At 44.8% G+C, this 14,857-nt stretch overlaps 1 protein-coding gene across 1 annotated transcript in view; it reads left to right on the top strand.

Moving 5' to 3' along the window:
- The first annotated feature begins 56 nt into the window (after nucleotides 1-56).
- LOC118405542 (zinc finger protein 142-like) overlaps nucleotides 57-14,857 on the top strand; it is a 34,915-nt gene continuing 20,114 nt past the window's right edge. Inside the window, exons 1-11 of the mRNA XM_035805047.1 lie at nucleotides 57-210; nucleotides 2,268-3,179; nucleotides 3,696-3,794; nucleotides 4,318-4,768; nucleotides 5,525-5,634; nucleotides 6,316-6,467; nucleotides 7,402-7,572; nucleotides 8,577-8,741; nucleotides 9,808-10,484; nucleotides 10,808-11,337; nucleotides 11,923-12,024. Coding sequence (XP_035660940.1) covers nucleotides 2,275-3,179; nucleotides 3,696-3,794; nucleotides 4,318-4,768; nucleotides 5,525-5,634; nucleotides 6,316-6,467; nucleotides 7,402-7,572; nucleotides 8,577-8,741; nucleotides 9,808-10,484; nucleotides 10,808-11,337; nucleotides 11,923-12,024 — 3,362 coding nt within the window. The 5' untranslated portion in view covers nucleotides 57-210; nucleotides 2,268-2,274. The remainder of the gene's footprint in view (nucleotides 211-2,267; nucleotides 3,180-3,695; nucleotides 3,795-4,317; nucleotides 4,769-5,524; nucleotides 5,635-6,315; nucleotides 6,468-7,401; nucleotides 7,573-8,576; nucleotides 8,742-9,807; nucleotides 10,485-10,807; nucleotides 11,338-11,922; nucleotides 12,025-14,857) is intronic.

Genomic DNA, 14,857 nt, shown 5'->3' with positions numbered 1-14,857 from the left:
AACCTCGCTCACGTGCACGCGAAACGCGCAGTGTGTGTCCCCGCCGCACCGTGACCTCTCACCCCGCCCAACTCACGCGCGATTCACGGCAGCGCGAGACTCCGCGAGACCAGACATTTAATGTCATTTTCTGCTCTTTCTTCCCCGTATTCCTGCAAAACTCCGCCGCCTTTAGCGGCAAAATAGCGGCAGAATCCGTGAATGCAATCGGTAAGAGTGGATCCTTTGTTTTTCCCGTGTTTTGTGGGAATCGGGGTGTTTTTGTGAGGAGAATATGGGGGTGAGAACTGGGGCAATTTTGCCCCTACAATGCACGGTGCAGCGTATTATTTTGAGGAGGCCTCCGGTAGGGCGGCGGCCCAACAAAGCAGATGTCTTGTTTAAAATCAATTCTCCTGAAAATTTCGTCAGCTTTTCATATGTTTCCGGTCTTGTCTCAAGGAGAAGGAATCGTCTTACTTCTTAGCGGGAAAATAGAGCTAGTTTTGGTCAGTGGGTCGTCGGAAAGGGCGAGAAATGTGCCATTTAAATGTTGTCTGATAAAGGTAGGGACCAGTGGGGCCAGGCCAAGGGAGTTCTTTGTTTGTCGGGTTTTGTTTTTCTGCAAATTCGCGTAAACAAGGAGTGTTGCAACTTCTGTTCAATAAACTTGGGTACACTATACATCAATAATCGTAATTCTACCACACTCTTTTCTGTTTTTGTGGTGTTTTTGAGCCTCCATTGTAATGAATGACTAGGTATTATTTGCTGAGCTGCATGGGTCAAGACTCAAGAGTTTGTTTGAAATGAAACAAATTGAGTTAAAAGAAAATGTCCTTATGAATTATAAGTTTTATATTTCCAAATAAATGCAGCAACTTGAAGTACTAGGTTAATGTTGTTCATTAATTTCTGATATGATATTCATATTAATCTCATTAGGTCAATTAATTTCCATATGGCACTCATATAACATATCTTCAGACAAAATGTGTAGAAAGTTCCCAGACATGATTAAGATTCAGACTACCACATGTAATCTATAAACTTCTTAAGACTTTTTCTGGTCAGGAATCCTGCCTTAGGGCACTGTCTGTCTGTCTTTGTCTGGGGCCGCACAGAGGGAGTTAATTGGTCATCATCATCATATCTTATCACTGCATCTCTGATCATGATTCCAGCAATGGGCGACCTCATTGGCCTCTCTGACTACTTACTAGTAACAGTAGGGTCTATTGTTGTTGTCCTTGTTTAACGTCTATGACGGTCTATCATTTCATAAGTTATGGCCTCTTGGTACTGAGTCAATTGTCTCTGGGGTTTTTCTAGGAGAGTACATCAAATGAAGGAGGTTTAAAGGGACATAATGTAAAATTAAAGTCACTGTTTTCGGTCATTTCTCTACATAATGAGTTGAGTCTACCTTATTACACTGCACAGCAATATTTACAATGTATGGATACGACTTTGTTGAGCCGTGAGGATGTCTTGAAATATGCGCACTTCCCTCCACCGCTTGAGTTGTCCGCCATTTTATTCAACTCGCCGGCGAGCCAAAGTGCGCTATAGAACGCGTTCGGTGGTTCGCTCGAATCATTACTGAAGTTTGTTGAAAGTCCCGCTACGCTCCGAAGATCTGCGACCGCAACGGTCGATTCGGAAATCTACGGTCGGCTTACTTCCGGTAGGCTACCCGGAAGTAAGTGAATTTGGTCGCGGCTTACTTTGACGTTGTTAATTAGCACTAGAAATGTGATAAAATGACGCAGATAAGTTAGAAATAAGTTGCAAATGTCAATCTGAATGGAGATTTTCAAGTTCAGAACATTTGAAATTTTGGCGCCATATTTCTACATTATGTCCCTTTAATTTAAAGTTTAAACCTCCTTGATCAAATACTCTCAGCTGCAGGAAAGATCCCTACTCTTTTCGTCCCATCCCAGAGGACATTGGTAACTGAAGCTAGGTTTTCATTTCAAACAGAATTGAGGGAGGAAATAGTTAAAGTGCTATACTTAAGGCCACAAAATTACTAGTAGGGCCTGCTAGGGATTCAAACCCTGTTGTGCAAAGTCTTTTTTCCTTTGATGAAAGTTAGACATCTGACCAAACTGTCTCTAAAGGCAGTGGAAGATTGCATCCCGAAACATCTGACCATTTCTCAACTCAAGTGACTGTTATTTGACGTTAAGTCCTTTTTTTATTTATCAAAAGTAATGCCTTTTTCCCTTATCAAAAGTAATGGATTTAATTGCGGATAATCCTGTATGTTTTTGTATCTGCAGATAAGCTATGGATGAAGAGGAGCATGGCAGCTACCAGAACCGCCTGCACCAGTCACAACCGGACACCGGCAGGCAGCAGGAACCGGCCCCGTGGCCACTGGTGAGCCATGCTGGCCCACAGGACCTGGCCCCCTGGCCTGTGGAGGCCGTGGCCCGACAGGACTGTGACTACCGGTCACAGGAGGACTTGTCTCGGCACCAGGGCGGGGCGCAGTGGGTGGGGGGCAGAGGTCCGGCACACCCGTACCATCACCATGGAGACGGTGGTCAAGACTGGCCAATGGCGGAGACAGAGAGACGGCCCGAACACCACGATTGGCCTCAAGATCCGCTCAAGCAGGAGGCCGACCGCGGCACCTTCCAAACCCTGCAGGGAGAGCGCAGAGACAGGCAAGACTGTGACTACAGGGCACAGGCAGACACCGACACTCACCGGGACCTGGTGGAAGAACTGCGGCAGGAGACCTACCCAGATTCAAACCCTCAGCAACAGCATGAGACCAACCCCGACACAACCACTCAGCAATACCAACCCAGACCCCAGGGGGGGCCCTATCCTTTAGAGATAGCAGGGCAGGGGGAGGCACACCACTCCAGGGCGAGGGCGGACTCCCAAGGGGGTCACTTTTCGTCCCCTGTAATACTCCCCCCTCGTAAGTCCTTCCTGAGCAGGGAATCAGAGATGACGGTGGGAGAAACTTACGTGGTGAAGGAAATACCCCCGGAGAACCAGCCTTTCACGAGTCTGACCTTCTCACCCCGAGGGGAGTCTAGTGAAGGTCAGGAGACCACGGGACGACTCGACCTTCCTGAGGGAGAAACCCTGCCTGGTGTGGAGGATGGTCCAGCTGTAGAGGAGGAGGAGGAGGAGGAGGATGGAGATGGGGAAGATGCTAGAGAGCCAACACCCAGGTATGTGGCTGCAGACTTTGAACTCTGATACTATTAGTAATAGTAATAATATTTAGATTTACTTAGTTACAAATGTAAACTTACAGTCAAGACTCAAGACTTCTCCAAAGACCACTCAGGAGAAAATGTGGTCTAAGACTGGACAGGTGGTCAGTACAGACATTCTTCTTATTGCTTGAGTCAATGGGAAAATTATCTGAGAAACCAACAAAAGGTGGTCACATTAGTGAGGTGCTCAGTTGTACAGGTTTGACTACTGACTATGAAATACTGTAAATACAGAATGACTAACATTCAGACACATATCTCAGTATTTATGTTGAAGTTCAGTAACTGTTACAAGTTATATCAAGCAATCATGACAATTGATAGACATGTATGTCTACTTTTTTCAAAAGACCTATCAAAGTTTCCCATACTGTACAAGTGTACATACAATAGTGCAGATTGTCATGTTGTAGTACTTGTCAAATCTGATCCATGTACATGTAAAATGTTAATTTCTGTCTGTCCCAGTGCCCAGAAGGACATTGGTGCCCGCCAGCACCAGGAGGAGGTGGGGGACCTGCTGCTGTCCTGCACACTGGAGGGGTGTGACTTTACCACTCAGACAAGGTGGGGAAATTTGTGTGTGTGTGTGTGTGTGTATAGGAAGCTCTGTAGTCAGTTGTGACTCTACCACTCAAGGTGGTAAACTCTGCATTACCTTAACAGAAAGTCTTGTATGTTAGCATAAGTTTTATCATAATTAATGACTCCCCCTGTAAGATGACTTATGAATGGGGGTACATGGACATAGGACTTCACTATAGGATGATGAGCTCTGCTCTGTCATCCTGGACAAGAATTGTGGAGAACCTGGTGACAAGTCTCAAAGGATGAACAGAACGGAACTTTGTATATGAACATGTGTGCATATATGTCTGCTGAAGAGAGAAGTCTTTGGATAGGTCCAGTTGAAAGGACTGTATTAATGCCCCTGTCACATTTAGCGAAAATCAATCGGACGACAAGTCTGCGAGCTCTAAATTACCCGTCGTCCGATCAATTTTCGCTAAATATGATGGGTATAAGGAACTTATAGCTGCTGTGAGAAACTTACTGCTGCTACTTGATCAACCTTCTTATGTTCCCCCAGGTTTGTCTTTAAGGAGCATGTGCGTAAGGTGCACAACGGGAAGCTGTACGGCTGCCTGAAGTGTTCGCTCCTCTTCTCCACTGTGGACGCCCTGAAGGCCCACAAGCCGCAGCACAAACCCTTCCGCTGCCCTCACTGCAGCTTCGCATGCTCACTGGAGGTCAAGTACCACCGCCACATGCAGGGGCATGATGGGAAGCAACAGGGGCGTGATGGGAAACAACAGGGGCATGATGGGAAACAAGAGGAACATCATGGGAAACATTCGCATCAGGGGTATGATGGGAAACAGGAGGAGGATGGGAAACAACAGGAGCAGGTGGCAGAGGATGATGGGAAACGGCAACAAAAGGTGTCGTCAGACAGCCAGGGGCATGATGGGAAGCCGCTGTCCTGTAACAGCTGTGACTTCCAGGTAGCCAGCCCAGCAGCGCTCAAGGAGCACAGGAAGGTAGGCAACTTGTTCTCACCAGGATTTTTTCACAGCGTAGCTATGTGGCAGGCAGCACAGGCATAAGCACAGGGATAAACAAGTCCACTAGCCCTATTGTCCAGGGCAAGTGAAAGTGCTGTTCGGGCAAGTGCATGTCCTACCCCACTTGCCCGATCGGGCAAGTAAGATTTTTCCATTGATTTTAGTGCAATTTTGATATACTTGTTACTTTTTACAGTCATGACATCAAGCAATTGTCTACAGAGAATTCCATTGCTGGAAGTGAAAATGCATATACTAGTAACAGTGACATTTGAATTTTGGGCAAGTGAAAAATTGGTTCGGGCAAGTACATTTTTTATGTGCTTGCCCGATAGGACAAGTGGATTTTAGAAAACTTGTTCAACCCTGAAGCATTGGAGAAAGAACTGGGGGCATCCTCCCCCAGAAAATGTTAGATTTCATAACCCTTAGTAAAACTATTTCCTGCATGTCGAGGACCAAATTTCAATGATATGAAGCCACCTTTGTATCACTGGTGGCTTCAAGTACACCATAACTTCACTCAATGGAAAAATCTTACTTGCCCGATCAGGCAGGTGGTGTAGGTCGTGTGCTTGCCCAATCAGCACTTTCGCTTGTCCAGGATAATTGGGCTAGTGGACTTGTCCAACCCTGTCTGAATGTCTTTTTTTCTCTGGCCTGTATATGTTAGCAACTGTCACTACTGTTAGGAAATATTAATTGACCCCTGACCTGTTCCCTCTGCCACAGGATGCCCACGGCCAGGCCCGCCTGCAGTGCGAGCAGTGCCCCTATAGCACCCCCTATCACAAGAAGATGGAAGTGCACAAGAGAGTGCACTCCGGGGAGAAGCCTTACAAGTGAGTCAAGTATACTACTACTACCAGGTTTACTACTAACTAAGTCTTTTTGCTAGTGTACAAATCTATTGAAGAATTCATTTCTAGTATAGTCAAACCTGACCAGCACCCCCTATCACAAGAAGATGGAAGTGCACAAGAGAGTGCACTCCGGGGAGAAGCCTCACAAGTGAGTCAAGTGTGCTGCCAGGTTTATTAGTGACTGGATTTAATTTTTAGCCACGTACAAATCTATCAGAAAGTCTATTTCTAATACAGTCAAACCTCAACAAGTCTATGTAATTACAGTCTGTGCAATGTGACCAATTGTCAGTTATCCCTTAGATAATTTTTCTCATTAAGTATGCTATCTATTATGACCACCTATCTGCATGGACCAGATTTCATTGCTCTAGTGAGTGGTCTCCTTTTCACTGTATGATCTAAAACCAAGCATCTCGTCATAGGAGTAGATTTTTGTAGTCAATTTATTGACTTTCGAGACAAATAGAAACGGACAACCTAAAGTCAACCGTACACACTCTTGCCACATCTTCGGAAAGGATGCTGTAGCCAAACTTTATTCGAGCCCACGCCAACTTATTTCACCTTGTATGTGTCTTTCTCAAGGATCAGATTTTTTGCTTTCTAGTTATACATGTTATTTTAACCACTTTGATAATGATTTGTTTCCATCCCCAGATGTGAGGAGTGTGAGTACACCTGTAGTGAGAAGGGTCGTCTGGATGCCCACCGGCGTATCCATGGTGACAGTAAACAGTACCTGTGCCCAGACTGTGGATACAGCTGCAAGTGGCCCAACCAGCTGAAAACACACCAGCTCACACACACAGGTGGGTAACGCACTTACACACACTAGCTCACACACACAGGTGGGTAAAGCACTTACACACACTAGCTCACACACACAGGTGGGTAAAGCACTTACACACACTAGCTCACACACACAGGTGGGTAAAGCACTTACACACACTAGCTCACACACACAGGTGGGTAAAGCACTTACACACACTAGCTCACACACACAGGTGGGTAAAGCACTTACACACACTAGCTCACACACACAGGTGGGTAAAGCACTTACACACACTAGCTCACACACACAGGTGGGTAAGGCACTTACACACACTAGCTCACACACACAGGTGGGTAAAGCACTTACACACACTAGCTCACACACACAGGTGGGTAAAGCACTTACACACACTAGCTCACACACACAGGTGGGTAAGGCACTTACACACACTAGCTCACACACACTAGCTCACACACACAGGTGGGTAACGCACTTACACACACTAGCTCACACACACAGGTGGGTAACGTCTGTTCTTGTAAGGGTGAAAAAATTGAGACTTTATGCCTGAAGTTGAAGGTTAGCATTTTTATAACCCATTTCAATCATAAGGTGGGGCTACATTTTATCTATTTCTGTACAGTTTGAAAAATGAATGCATTAGGATAATGTTCTCTGAACTCATCTTTGATCTATGCAAAAACAAAAACCTGAACAGAAAATTATATCAATTGTTTCTGTTGACGTTGCAAGGACTGATCTATGAATGTTGGCCGTGTTTCAAGAAGCCAAACATCAAAATGGACTCTTTGCTCTTGCTGTTCTTCTTTGACATATAGGTAACAATATGGCATTGACACCATACCATCCACTAAAGTACATGTACATCTCAGTATCACACACTACTATGGTCTGATTTTACAGGTGCTAGTATAGTATGCTAAACAAGTATGTATCTCTCATCTGTATAGGAGCTAAGCCGTACAAGTGTGAGCAGTGTGACTACGCTACAACCCGTGCGGACACCCTGCAGACCCACGTGCGCACCCACACAGGGGAGAAACCCTTCATGTGTGAGCAGTGTGGCTACTCCTGCACCACTAAGGGCAGCCTCAGGACCCACAAGAAGAAGCACCCAACAGGTGAGATATCACTTTCATAAGTCAGATCTCACTTTTAACACAGGTTTTGTAATGATTACTCAGGTAAAGTGTATTGCCATGTTGTCATGGGATTGACTCTCTGCCTGGCTGTGACATTTATTTGCAGTTTTGTTTTGATCTTTTCCTTTGTCCCTCAAAGCAATGTTCAGATATTGTTTGAACATCAAAGTACCAGACAGCCTGTAAGTTAATGAAAACATAGCTGCAATACAGAAGACTAAACGCTAAGCAAAATTCAACCAACGACTCAGCTGTATATAAATTTATGTGTGTGGCTGTTGATTCTGTAATATAATTGATGCATTTGTGTATTCCCAAAAGTGTGTTTGTCAATACACACACACAACGTCATACACATAATTGTGTGTGTATAAGTGTTTGAATGTTTGTATGTGAGTATTTCTTTGTGTATTTTGTGTGTGTGTGTGTGTGTGTGTATTTCTTCGAGTATATTTTGTATGTGTGTGTTAGTGCTTGTATCAAGGTCTAGTGTTAGTGCGTGTGTGTGTGCGTGCAGGTGTGCCTGTATCAAGATGTGTATGTGTGTGCATCTGTCCTTCCATGTTACCATCCCCTGGGTTTCCCCACAATGACATGTGTACCTTCCCTTCCCCCCAGACCGCATCTACTGCTGCTCCAAGTGTCTGCAGACCTTCAAGTGTGTTCTAGTTTGTTCTAGTGTGTGTGTGTGACATTTGTGTTTGTTTTGCAAACATGTGTTTTTGTGTGTCCAAGTGTCGGCAGACCTTCAAGTGTGTGTGTGCGTCTGTATTTATTTGTATTTTGTGGACATAATGTATGTGTTTTTGTGTGTTGTGTCCATCCGTCCATATTTCATATTCCCCCAGTGACATGTGTACCTCCCTCTCTCCCCCAGACCGCCTGTACCGCTGCTCCAAGTATCCTTAGACCTTCATGTTTGTGTGTGTGTTACCATCCCCTGGGTTTCCCACAATAACATGTGTACCCCCCCCCCCCTCCAGACCGCCTGTACCGCTGCTCCAAGTGTCCGCAGACCTTCAAGTTTGCGGCAGGCCTGTACCAGCACACCCGGCGCCACACCAGCGTTAAGCCCTACCGCTGTACGTCCTGCGACTTTGCGGCCTACCAGAAACAGACTCTCAAGACCCACATGCTCAAACACACAGGTATAGTACCAGAAACAGACTCTCCAGACTCACATGCTCAAACACACAGGTATAGTACCAGAAACAGACTCTCAAGACCCACATGCTCAAACACACAGGTATAGTACCAGAAACTCCAGACTCACATGCTCAAACACACAGGTATAGTACCAGAAACAGACTCTCAAGACCCACATGCTCAAACACACAGGTATAGTACCAGAAACAGACTCTCACATGCTCAAGCACACAGGTATAGTACCAGAAACAGACTCTCAAGACCCACATGCTCAAACACACAGGTATAGTACCAGAAACAGACTCTCAAGACTCACATGCTCAAACACACAGGTATAGTACCAAGACTCACATGCTCAAACACACAGGTATAGTACCAGAAACAGACTCTCAAGGCTCACATGCTCAAACACACAGGTATAGTACCAAGACTCACATGCTCAAGCACACAGGTATAGTACCAGAAACAGACTCTCAAGACCCACATGCTCAAACACACAGGTATAGTACCAGAAACAGACTCTCAAGACCCACATGCTCAAACACACAGGTATAGTACCAGAAACAGACTCTCAAGACTCACATGCTCAAACACACAGGTATGGGGACAAAGTATAAACAACAATTGCAGAGGATACAACAAAAGTCAGTCCCTTCATCCACACACACAGGCAGGGTAACAGTGTGTGTGGTGGTGGTCAGTAACCAAAAGTATATGTAACATGCATGTACATGTTACAGTGTAGGAGTGTCAGTATTTAGAGAAATAGAAACTTAAGATTGGCTAGTAGACTCTTTCGTGTGGGTGTGTCTTTTTTTCTTTGGTGGAGAGTTGTAGAGAAGGAATAGTCGCTAAAACTACGATAGAGATTATAAGCTATGGGCCTGTAATATTGTTTGGGAACCAAGAAGCAATATTGGAACTTACTGGAGACTCATTGCCAAAAACAACAGAAGGGCCAGAACTTTCATTTCTTATTTCAACGGAACATATCTTTGTGACTATAGCTGTGTGAGTTTAGAATTTATTGAAGTATTTATGAAGTTTGTTTCTCCAATGTTTTCCCAGGTGAGAAGCCCCACAAGTGCCCGTGGTGTTCCTTCGCGGCTCGTCAGAAGTCCAACCTGCAGTCTCACATCCAGAGCAAACACCCCGGCGCAGAGGGACAGCCAATCGGCAGCCAGCAGAAGCTCCTACGCTGTCCGCTCTGCCGCTACTCCGCCCGGAAGGGCAGCTTGCTGAAGCGCCACCTAGAGAAGCACCCGGAATATGCAGGCCTGCAGGAGCAGGGCTACTTCCAGAACCTCATCCAATCAGAGGACAGCCCGGACACCGAAGGGACCAATCAGGACGCAGCTGCCATGGAAACGGAACAGGTTGTCCAGGAAGTTGGTCCAATTGAGGAGGGTGGCAGTAATCAGGAAGAGGAGGGCGAAGGGACCTGCCCTCCCCCAGCAAATAGTGGAACGACCTTCCAGCCACCTGTCGCCAAGGCATCTCCAGAATTGCAGGACTATTTCATTACTGATAAGGGGGGTGAAGCAAAGGAAACAAAAGTGAAAACAGATGGCGAGCAACAGCAAGAACCATCCCAGCAGAACCTGCCGACCTCTGACCCCACCACAGGTCAGCTGGACTCTGCCCTGATTGCCCAGAGCATGTGCAGTCTGTTCGCCGACACTACACGGAGTTTGCTGCCCTCCCAGTCATCAAGCAGTGAGCAGCAGAGAACATTCCAGAACCAGGTAAGGGTTGGGTTCTTAATTTGTCACAAAAGTGCTGTAGAATTACGAGCTACAGAAATCTTGAAAAGATCTGTATCTGTATCTATATAGCCGGTATAACCACCATTCGGCGTAACACACCAGCTTCGCAGGCACGCGGTGCGGCAGCAGCTGGTTATATTACATTGAACGATCCGATTGATAAATTTCTGAATAAAATAACTTGTCCTACTCTGTATTATTTTTTTAATGGTTGGCTTTAAAACAAGGGAAAGTTTGGAATGCTAAGCAGATTTACATATTATTTACTCGTTGTGTTAAACATTTTTTTTTGGTCGTTTCAGGCAACCAATCAGAAAGCTGTTCAGGACACCCTGCAGTTCCAGCCTTTGGAGGCAGAGGGCGATGTTGGGGAGAAACCAAGTCAGCAAGGGGAGGCACCAGCCACAGCCAACCTGTCCACATTTGAGTACAGCGTTGGTTCTCTGTCACCCGTAACACCCCCGGATATGAACTTAGATGGTTCGGCCCAAAGTGGGTATGGAACGACCCAAGTGCAACTGACAGCCGGGGGGAGTCCCGGCCAAATGGAAGCAGAAAACATGGGCGATGAGTACATAACCCCCCCAGACGTGCAAATGGAAGCTTCTGGGTCAGGTGAAACCCAAGCCGAGACTACCATTAAGAAGGAGGCAGACGACGGTGACCATGACAACGACGTGGAGTATGTCTCCGAAAGTGAAACTGAGGCAGAAAGTGAGAGTGAAGCCTTGCTAACGAAGCGGATGTTAACGAAACACCTGCTGGCGGAAGACGCTCCGGAGGAGGGAGAGAAGACTCTTCAGATGAACCTGCGTAAGAAGGAGAGGAGGAGGTGAGACTTAAGAAACAACTAGCTTCTCAAGATGTGTGGCACAGAAGTCTTTAAGATGTTTACACCAAAGTTCAAGTGAAAGCCAAGTACATGTTATAGAATATTGTACCCATGGCTGTCTACACACACCCCTGCACTTGTTGGGATGGACAAAAACTTCTCCCCATCAGTCAAAAAAGTCTAAACTTCATGACATTGAACTGATGAAAATGTGTTTTCGTACGGTTAAAATGACAGATTTAACAGTGAAAATTAACAACATGGGTTCCCAAACAATGAGCCAGGGACAAAAAAATGTAAAGGTGGCGACAATCTTGTTTGTACTCAACTGTTTCTTTTTTCACTTACAAATGATCTGTGATGAAATGATATAATCCTCAAGGCTTTCTCAATCTGAGTGACTCACAGATCTTATGACAATATGATCACATGGCTTTACCCATAGGCTTTGAGTCATTACAACTTGGAAAGGATCAGAGGACTGATTGAAAGCTTGTTGCTAAGCCCTTTATTTTTGTATACGGTTGTAAAATTTGAAATAGTATCAGAAGTACAGAAACTTGATAAACCATCTCTTCCCCCCAGGTACCAGCTGCTGGACTCAGGTGATGATGATGATGAGGCAGATGAGGATTATGCTGAGGACGAGGAGCTCAGACCTGTCAAGAAGAGGAAATATACTCCCAGGTAAATAGTGCATGGTGTTTTGGGAATTGTAGACCACCCAGGATAAAGGCTTTGCACACACAGCGTAAGACACGAAATAAAATGTCATTCATTCATTCACACACACTCATCATCATCATCATCATCATCATCATCATCATCATCATCATCATCATGTACGTACAACATATGCACACTCAGTCACACACACACATACGTACACTCATGCACACAAGCTATCGCATACACATATGCACAAGGCTAAAAACCTTGAAAATAGAATATATATAACAAAAAGTGTGGCAATGAAAAAGCATTGCCATGGCGACGGTAATATTGTTTGACTTATATACATTGTATCTTGATAGAGATGATTGAGGAATTGTATGCTTGGTAAGTCATGATGATGTTCCGGGCTGTATGTGCTAGTGTCTTAGTGTCGCGATACGTTGGCTTAATGTGCTGTGTAGTATGATGTTGTTGATACACAAGTTAAATATTACCATAAAGAAATATCAATACAATTAAACGACGTTGAAATTAAAAAGATTATTTCAAGCATGTTACATGTTACATTGATATTGTGCAATAATCTGCGCCTGGCCAGATAAGTGTTGGATTTCGGGTAATCCATTTTATGGCAGCGGTTTCAAGGAATCAAGGCATCTGGCCAATGCTGCAATGTTGATGTAGGTATATGAATAAGCCATTGTATAACATCTGCTCAAAGATCAAGAGCTGAACGACCTTCTGTGACATACAGGGAGATAGAGAGATACAACCAAGTTACGGTAGGTTGGTTCTTTTGGTTAAAAACTTCTCGGTTCAGTTGAAATACGGGTCAAAGATATGTGCGTTTCGTGGATCTTTTTCCCTGGGAGCCAGCCGGGATCGAGCCTGGTTATCACACCGCAGCCCAATCTCAATATCTATCGTGCAGGGGTCTGGCAGGATGACTGTAGAAAGGCTCTCCAAGGCCCTTGGTCAGAGGGAAGAGAACCTAGGATTGATGACCACCCCAGGTAGCCAGCTACAACACACCACAGTTGGTCAGCAGGCTATTGCAGTAGCGAATCAGGGACTAGATAGGGCTCAAGGGTGTATTGAGCTATTTTTCAAAATAACAACAGAACTTTGTAAGGTCCACCTGCCCTTTCCCCGAAAAGGGTAGCGACAACTCCTTCCGGCTTAAACTCCCCCGGAGCGCTAATGTGAGATCGGCGGGCTGATCTGCCTTGGTAAGGGCTGGGGAACATAGTTTATATATATGAGGTAAATTTGGGCCCCTCGATATGTCGACACAAATCTAAATCCGAACAGAGGACAGATGGACAAGGAATTGAGTACTATCCTGAGATGCTTGCGAGAGGAAGGGTCTAAATACAGAGCACACCATATGCTCTCACTCGAGCTTAGCCCGGGAGTTGAAGGACGAGCCCGGAGCCCTGAACTACAGGATATAGGAGACGGGTAGTGATTTAAAAAAAGAAAGAGTGAGATAGAGAAGGTGTCCGCACAGTCATACACTTGGTCAACTTGCCACTGTTCAGACCTTTGGAATTGGCCGGGATATATCGTATTCTCATTAATTCTGGAAATGACCTCCTATTTTGCATAATTTGTATTTCATTTTGTATAACATTGTCTAAGCTACATACAGACCAAAAATCATGAAAATCCGTTATTTCTTTCTTGAGTAATCGTCTTCGGAAAGTTTTGACAAAAATTACTTGCAATTTCAACACAAATCGCTGGGGGCCCAAACGTATGCCCTTCTTTCCTAGCACAAGAGCTATCTACCAACCATCAATCGTAACCACGGCTTATTCAGAACACGAGATATAAAAAGATTAAGTTCCGCTGCAGTTCCAAGCGAAGCCGTTAGAGGCCGAAGATGTAATTATACCTAGGTGTTACGTTAACAACTGGGCTGAAGTGGGGTATCCATGTTAACAAAATAACAACCAAGGCTAAACAGACATTGGGAGCTGATCAAACGTAACTTGAAGGCATGCCCAGCCAGGGTAAAATCACTTGCATACACGTCACTGGTAAGACCTATCCTTGAATATGCTGCAACAGTATGGGATCCGTATACAAACAAAGACAAAGATAAACTTGAAAGGGTACAGAATTCCAGATTCTGTACAAACAACTACAACATGGATGCTAGTGTTACCAAAATGAAAACAGATCTACAGTGGACATCACTTGAAGACAGAAGGAAAATGTCCAGACTTTGCATGATGTACAAAATGAAGAATAAGCTGGTGGACGTACCGACTGATAAGTATCTAATACCAGCTCAAAAAAGAACAAGAAACAGTCATGCCTTCAGGTACCAGAGATTCCAACCTAGGATCGATGTGTTCAAAAATTCGTATTTTCCCAGAACTATCGTAGATTGGAATTTTTTTATCACCAAGCACAGTAGGGGCATCTTCTCTGGATAGTTTTAAAGGGCGCTTGCAGATAGATGTGCAAAAGTTAGGTGTGACGGATCGTTCAGTGTAATATAACCAGCTGCTGCCGCACCGCGTGCCTGCGAAGTTGGTGTGTTACGCCGAATGGCGGTTATACCGGCTATATAGATACAGATACAGAACTATTTCCGTTTTTGTCACACCCCACCAACACACCAAAATCATTCACCATTCAGCAACAGTTCTTAAGTTATCTTGAGTTGACACAAACAATCACAGACATACATACACAGGTGAAAATATTACACCCAAAAATATTTCAAAGGGTAATAAAGCTGCTTGTCGCCATGTAAACAACACGTTTCGTAGCATGAACATGAACATACTATTACCCAGTATTTGTGTCTTATTTATTACCTGTAATATCTTTT

This window comes from Branchiostoma floridae, chromosome 18 (assembly GCF_000003815.2).
Source record: "Branchiostoma floridae strain S238N-H82 chromosome 18, Bfl_VNyyK, whole genome shotgun sequence".
Lineage (NCBI taxonomy): Eukaryota > Metazoa > Chordata > Leptocardii > Amphioxiformes > Branchiostomatidae > Branchiostoma > Branchiostoma floridae.
The sequence above is the reverse complement of the archived record's forward strand: the minus strand, read 5'-3'. Positions and strand labels throughout refer to the sequence as shown.